The sequence below is a fragment of the Dermacentor silvarum genome, chromosome 5, assembly GCF_013339745.2.
Source record: "Dermacentor silvarum isolate Dsil-2018 chromosome 5, BIME_Dsil_1.4, whole genome shotgun sequence".
In the NCBI taxonomy this organism is placed as follows: Eukaryota; Metazoa; Arthropoda; class Arachnida; order Ixodida; family Ixodidae; genus Dermacentor; species Dermacentor silvarum.
In genome coordinates, this window is record NC_051158.1 from 176,796,829 (window position 1) to 176,804,696 (window position 7,868).

The 7,868-nt window shown below is 51.8% G+C and overlaps 1 protein-coding gene across 1 annotated transcript in view; it reads right to left on the bottom strand.

The window, feature by feature from the left end:
• Positions 1-5,566: 5,566 nt before the first annotated feature.
• Positions 5,567-7,868, bottom strand: part of LOC125945819 (WW domain-binding protein 2-like) — a 43,337-nt gene continuing 41,035 nt past the window's right edge. The window contains exon 6 of the mRNA XM_049668117.1: positions 5,567-5,673. Coding sequence (XP_049524074.1) covers positions 5,567-5,673 — 107 coding nt within the window. The remainder of the gene's footprint in view (positions 5,674-7,868) is intronic.

Sequence of the window (7,868 nt, forward strand, 5' to 3'; positions counted from 1 at the left end):
CATTCTCTCTAATCTGGAAGGCCACTGTAGCACAGGACGTGGCCGTTAGTCAGCACTGTGTAATCCTCACCAGTTCTTTTAACCTCCCTAAGGCCAATAATATCCCAGGCAAGGCCTAATAATTCCTTAAAGGGAGCATGAAAAGGTCACCCAACAATTTGCAGTTTTCCGCGAGAAATTGTGATATTTCATCATATGAAGGCTGTACACGTGTAAAAAATCCACGCATCTCCACGAAGTTAATCTTGAGGAGTGGGCGAAGGCCTGGGGATTGTTCTTACCGTAAATCACCCGTGACATTGCCCACTCGCGCATGTAAATGAGTGACAACGCGTGTGTACAGTATATACAATGTTTTATTTGTCATAACTCGTACCTTTATTAGTTTTACACCGCAGCTAAGTAGCTTTAGTACATTCCCGCAAAAATGAGCAAAAATAAAACCAGAATTCTAAATATTGCTTAATTTCGGCCGCAATATTAGGAGAACTAATTAAGTTACATGAATGAAATTTTGCGTCCTAAATGAAACTTCCTTGAACTCTACTTTTTCCAAAATTTAGCGTCCTTGAGCATGTAGTTGCCGGGCTGTTTAGAACAGAAGATCGCGATATTTGGCAATTTTCAAAAGCAAATTATCCAAAAAGTAAAAATTCAAAATTATTTTGCTACGTCTAGGAACTAGATAAATATGTCTTAAAGCTACAGAGCAAGCTGCAATGCAGTAGGTGCGGTATTTCTTCTAAATATGGTCACAACAGAGACACAGTTAGCAAAAACCATGTATCTCATGCTTGTTTTTGAACATTTATTTCTAAATCACATCAATCAATTTCCTTATATTATATATAGTTGGAATCTACAAGAATTAAGCTTTTTATGGTTTATACGACAACTTCATATCCTAAGTAGAAGAGCCACCACGGTTGCTCCAAAAATACGGAAAACGGGGGGCTCGTGCCGCCGGAGTGGGACCGCCACTTTAGAGGTGGATACACACGCGAGGGCAAAATCCCGCCTGCTCCGCGGGCCCAACAGTCACATGATCACTTGAATCCGGCGCAGCCGAGTCAGGTCGCATTCCCACAGCCGGAGCGCCGTTTACAGAATCCGCGTGCCTACTCTCGACTCCAACGCTTATTAGCAGCTGCACGTCTGCGTTCTAGGCGTGCTCTATATTCGTTTGCTCCAAAAATACGGAAAACGGGGGGCTCGTGCCACCGGAGTGGGACCGCCACCTTAAGCGAGCCGTAATTTGTGGTTCGTTTCAAGAAACTATCATCATAAGCAATGAAAAAGAAATAAAAGAAAATAAACTTTCTTGCCGATGCGGGATTCGAACCCGCGTAACTACTAGGCTATACAGCTAGGCTTGCAGAACAAGCATATATGCGAACCATATGATTGCATATGATACGACAGGCATTACCAAATCCTAACTGGGAGCTTACCACTGTCGTTGAAAAGAAAAGTGTACAATCATTGCATTCTACCGGTGCTGACATATGGGGCAGAAACCTGGAGGTTAACAAAGAAGCTCGAGAACAAGTTAGGGACCGCAAAAAGAGCGATGGAGCGAAAAATGTTAGGCCTAACGTTGAGAGACACGAATAGAGCGAATTGGATCAGAGAGCAAACGGGGATAGCCGACATTCTAGCTGACATTAGGAGGAAGAAATGGAGCTGGGCCGGCTATGTTATGCGTAGGTTAAATACCCGGTGGACCATTAGAGTTACTATATGAATACCAAGAGAAGGGAAGCGCCGTCGTGGACGGCAGAAAATTAGGTGGGGGGATGAAGTTAGGAAATTTGCAGGCGCAAATTGGAATAGGGGCAATTGGAGATCGCAGGGAGAGGCATTCGTCCTGCAGTGGACATATATATAGGCTGATGATGGTGATGATTGCGTGCGAGCGTCGTCCTATTCGTCCACAGCTGACGAGTTCGCACGCGCTCGTGTCAGTGCCCTGCGAGGTGAAGAACAGGTTTTGCGCGCTATGCTCGGGAGAGAGATAAAGAAAATAATAGCGAGAGGGAAACGCAATCACGGAGCGGGTCTGCTGGAACGCGTTGTGGGCATTGCACTGCAGTGGAACGCGGTGTCGGTGTTGCAAGCTGCGCTATGCAACGCCCAGTGCCGTCCGTAAGTCCGAGAAAGAGAGAGAGAGACGCAGGCATTCACGGTCATGGTGGTAGAAACATTTATTGCCATTGATGGTGGGAGCGAAGACCCCTACATGGCCCTTGGGTTCTCCCTAACTGTGAGGACGCACCCTTACAAAGCGAAGGAGAGCCCTTGGAGCGCAATCCTTCTCATAGCACTGGAAATGATCCAGCACTGGTCTTGAGAAGAAGTTCGGGTCAAAAGAGTCTCCCAGTAAGAATCCGCCATGGTCTATGATGGGGGATGAGGGAAAGTATAGGGCATGTGAGGAGGGTGTGTAGGAAGTCTCCTGGTTTGCCGCAAAGTTTGCATGAGGAGGGGAATTGGTCTGGGTATCGTGCATGTAGCAGTAAGGGGTATGGGGCAGTCCGAGTTTGTAGTCGTCGCCAGTCCGGGGCTGCGCTATGGTGAGGGATGGGGCTGGGGGTGTGTATTCCCTTCGTTCGTCTCGGTAGTACGAAAGGATATCACTGAAAGAAAGCAGGCGCTCCCCGGCCCGTAGAGGGGGCTCGACTCCTCCTGCCCGGAATGTGACACCTCGGGCTAGGGAATGAGCCTCCTCATTGCCAGGGAGGCCGGCATGTGCTGGCGTCCAGATGACGGTTATGGGGCGCCGGGGCTGCCAGAAGCGAGCAGCGGTGCGGGATATGTAGCCGTTGGCATAGTTGACAATGGCAGATCTGGAGTCAGTGATAATTTTAGTGGCAGATGTAGAGATGAGAGCAAGCCCGATGGCGGCCTCTTCTGCCTCTGTGGTGCAATTGGTGATGATTGAGCTGGAGGTTAGAAGCTTTGCCTTATTGTCGGCTACCGCCTGGGCCATACGGGAGCCTGACGTATATTCTGCTGCGTCCACGTAGACCACATCATGGTCCTCGTACAGTTTGTGGAGGGCCCGAGCCCTTGCTATTCTGTGGTTCCCATCTCGCTCAGGGTGCATGTTCTTGGGGATGGGAGGTGTGTTGAGGTTAGAGCGGAGGATAGAAGAAAGGGGGACCCCCTCGGTAGGGTGTGTAATTGCGGTTAGGCCTAATTGGGATAATAGAGCGCAGCCAGCGGCTGAGTTAGATAGACGGGATGTTTGTGCCGTAAAGGTGGCTTCTGTGAGTTCCTCAAAGGTGTTGTGGACACCCAGTTTGAGGAGTCGGTCGTTGGATGTGCTAGGGGGAAGGCGTAGAGCCATTTTCGTGCAACTCCGTAGGAGCGCGTTTACCCGGTCTCTCTCCTTCTGTCGGAGGGGTAGGTATGGAAGGGCATATGTGGTGCGGCTTATGATGTAAGCCTGGGTAAGCCGAAGTGAGTTTCGCTCATGTAGGCCAGCCCGGCGGTTCGCTATGTGGCGAGTAAGTCGTGTGATCTGTTGAGCGTGTGTTTGGAGAGTCTTTACGACTTCTCCATGCGCGCCGTGGGAGTGTAGAACTAGTCCTAGCACGCGGATTTTGGATACTAGTAGGATAGGATGGGTACCCAGCGTAAGGGAGATGGAAGGAATGACTGAATCGTGTTGCTTTGGGCGGTAGAGAAAGAGCTCTGATTTGGAAGGGGAGCAGGTCAGGCCACGCTCCTGTACATATGTGTCGATGGTGTTTAGTGCCAATTGTAGATGTTGTTCTATTTCGGCGTCACTGCCGCGGTTTACCCAGGCAGTGATGTCGTCGGCGTAAAGGCTGAAATGGATGTCGGGGATTTGAGCTAGTTGTTGGGGTAAGTGAAGTGCTATGTTGAATAGAATAGGGGAGAGGGCGGCTCCCTGGGGCGTACCTCGTGCTTCCAGTGTTATGCCTGGGAGGCGGTGGTCGCCGAAGGTAAATGTAGCTGTGCGGTGGCTGAGGAAGTCCCGGATGTAGTTGTCCATCCTGGCGCCTACTGCCAGGGTTTTAAGGTTCTGTAGGATAGCTGAGTGTGTAACATTATCGAATGCCTTCGTGAGATGCACACCTAGGATAGTTTTGGTGTGGTAGGTTTGGGAATGTAGAATGTGTTGTTTAACTGTAGGAAGACGCCCTGTGTGGAAAGCCCAGGACGAAATCCAAACATACAGGTGGGCATGAGATTGTTGCCTTCTAGGTACTTGCAGAGCCTGGTCTGGAGCACATGCTCCATGAGTTTGCTGACAGAAGAAGTGAGGGAGATCGGTCTGAGGTTAGAGGGAGCAGAGGTTTCCCAGGTTTGGGTAAGAACACGACTTTGGCCTCTTTCCATTGTGGTGGGAGGGTGCCCTTTTGCTAGCACCCGTTAAAGTATTCGGTAAGGGCGGCAATGAATTGAGCGTCGAGATTCCGGAGTGCCTTGTTATGTACCCCGTCTGGGCCGGGGGCTGAGGACGTGTTAAGTCTCTGGAGTTCAACCTGAACTTCTGCTTCCGTAATGGGTTGGTCAAGGAGGTCGTTAGCGGGGCCTGCATAGTCGGGGTGTGTTACAGGAAGGTATGTGGGGAAGTACTGATTTCGAAGTTCTTGGAGGAATTCCGGTGGAGGTGTATCGGAGGTATGTATGAGTTTGGCGAGGTTGTGTCTTTGTGTGGTCTTAGATTGAGTGGATCGAGTCTATCAAGTGCCTAAAGAGGTTCCAGGTCGGAGGTAGACTCATATTGCCATCTAGCTTGTTGCATAGTGATTCCCAGTTTTGTCGTGAAAGAGTCGCCGCGTGCGTCTCTCTCTTTGTTGAGACGGGCGAGGCGGCGCCTAAGCGTTCGGTCCAGCGCTGCCTTTTCCAGCGTCATTCTAGGCCTGCTTTAGCTTCCCATAAATGCAGGAGGCGGGAGTAAACTGTGTCGCTTGGGCAGTCCTCTCGTAGGGGACGAGTTACGGATCGGACATCACTTTATAATGTTTGGACCAGTCGGTGATGTCCGTGATGGGGACGACGGTGCGGGTTGCTCTACATAATCGGAAAGAGTCCCACTTCGTGAAAGTGGAGCCGCTGGGAGGTCTGCGGGGTAGTTGAGCATTTAAGAGAATTTCGATGATGCTAAGATCACTAGCTAGATTTTCTTGGTGTTGCACCATGTGGTGTGGGGAGGCGATGTTCGAATGTAAGGTCTGGTGTAGTGTCTTTACAGACACTGTTTCCCGAGCGTGTAGGAGAGGTAGGGTCGGTAAGAAGGGAGAGACTGGTCTGTTGCGCTGCTAGCCACACCCGACGTTCTTTTGGTGTGTCGTGCTGGTAACCCCAGGCCGTATGCGGGGCGTTAAAGTCTACTACGAGTAAACGGCACTTGTTAGCTATGCGCTTCGCAATAGTAAAAAGGCGTTCGAAGTTGCTTTGTAGGCATTTAGGGTGGCTATATACATTTAGGACGAAGAGACTATTCGCTCGAGCGTGTTGTGGCACAAGCTCAATTAGAAGGTGATCAATGTCTTGAATCGCTAGGGAATGGGAGATGGTGGTGATTGAGCGGCTAACTAGAAACGCTACCCGAGTGGGCGGGGGGATGTGGGTAGAATAGGAGTATAGCCGGGAGGGTGAGTGGGTTGGAGGGCTCCTGCAGGGCAAGGATGTTGGGTCCTGTAGCGCAGGACAGCAGTTGGTGGACCACATGACGCTCTGGCCAAAGCCCGGCAGTTCCACTGCCAGAGAGTAAGATTACGGTTTGGAGCTGCCATCATGCATGAGAGTCGATTGGGGTTGGGAGTCGTGATAACTGGGGGGGGGAGTCGTGAGCTGTGGTAGGGATAGGGTTGTCCTGTCCTTCAGCTGCTTTAGGCTTCTTACGTCTACTGGGGTGGAGTCCAGCTTTGTGAGGCGGGTTGCGTAAGAATTGAGCCGGGACTCAAGATCGCTATAGCGGTCAGCAGTAGCGCACCCGGATTTAGCAGGGGGGGGTGTGAGAAACCCTTGGGTTAGCACGTCGAATCGGTTGATTAAAGAGCAGCATTGTCTTGTGTTATGTGAATAACCGCGTCTTTGAGGGTTGCACATTCCTAGTTGATGCGAGTGGATAGCGTCCTGCAATTTTGCCTCAAGCGAGCAGCAAAGGACTCAGGCAGGGTTGGAATGTCGTCTAGTGAGATGGGGGTGGAGCGAGGTGTCGTTTGTGCATGGAGTTTGAATTTATAGAGGGTTCCGTGTCCGCCTCCATTGCTAGCGAATCAGCAGAGGAAGTAGGGTAGTAGTGGCTGGGCAAGGCATGGTCGTTGGGTGGGTTAAGAGGAGGAGGTTGAGGTGCGGTTGGAGCCGGGGTAGGTGAAATGGCAGATCCAGTGGCAAGAGCACTTATCTGGGCTTCCAGTTTGGCGATGCATGCCGAAGAGCGGCGGCTTCTGCTCGCGCTGCTATAGCTTCTGCTTTGGCCGCCGCTGCCTCCTCCTGGGATTTCGTCAGGGCGTGTGTAAACTGGATTCACTGTCATGGTTGTCGTGTGCTTGTGAGAAGAAAGGGGCGTGTTCCAGGCTTGTTTCAATGGCTCTGTCCAGGCTTGCTTGTGCTGATTGGGCTGGTGTGGGTCCGGATGGACAATTGGGGAAAACTGTCCCTGGGTGGGACGATTCCTGCTGCTGCGTTTCTGGGTGGCTTGGCTGTTTCCTTGGCTGGTGAAGGTTTCGTCCCTTGCACGATCCCGTGCCGGTAAGATGAGGGCCCTCACACAGAATGCATTTGGGCGTACAAGGAGGGTCTTGTTGCGAATGCTGTGTTCACAGCGGGGGCAAAGATTGGTCTTGGGGCTTGGGCATACGTCGTGACGGTGACCCGGCTGTCTGCAATTGGTACAGGCATCCGGACTGCCGCGGTATAGGGTGCAGCGGTGGATGGCTCCCATGTACTGATGGAGTGCGGGACTGCGTTTGCGTCGAAGGTGATTAGGATGGAGTGCGTCTTTCCCATGCGTCGGGCTGCTATATATGGTGTACTCCGGATTTCTTCTGACCAAGTCTTGGTAGAGTTGCGTTGGGGTCTCGTCGTCATAGGCGTTTGTGATGACTCCTCTGTAGCCCCTGTGGGGGTGCCACGTAAGCCGTGCAAGGGTAGGTTTGGTCTCCAATTGCGAGGGAGGTTAGCGTCTTGAGAGTCTCGGCTGTTGGGGAGTGTGTTGTTGCCATGGTGAAAGTATTGTTGGTCGGGTGGGTGCGCAGGCAGAAGTCGTCCGGTAGAGGGATTCGGAGCTGGGTCTGCATAAGCCCTATTAATAAAAGTGCGCCATCCACTTCCCTCCTCCTCCGTTCCACTATCGCGTCGGCGCACCAGCGCGATCGAGGCGCGATATCGACAGTGGCCCGCCTGCGTCGGGCCTGCCGTGGCAGACGACAGCTAACGCGCTACCAGAGGAAATCCGAGGAAAACTTCGATCGCGCCCTGCTGAGACGTTTTTGAGGCGCGTTTTGCTTCGTCAGTCAGTAACTGGCTTATAATGCCGTTTTGGAAGTAGCAACTCGACGATGCGAGACGGCGCAATATCAAGTGTGCAGCAAGCGTTTGCTCACGCCGGATGGTAAACAAAAAAAGCCTTTTGCCCTCGCCTTGTCGGGTTTGCGGCAACTTAAGGCGCAGCAGCATGCCATCACAACGAAGTTCTTGTCCCTAACACGTTTGATCCGTTTGTTGCGTACAGCACTTTCGTCGCACAGGCCGAGAATGGCAGTCGGAGCGCGCTGGAAGAAAAAAAATATACAAAGCGCGACGCGAACTTTCCACGTGCACGGATTGGCCAATGGGGGAGCGGAGGAGGCTGGGCGACAGGACGGCGAAAGAGGCAGGGCGAGGAG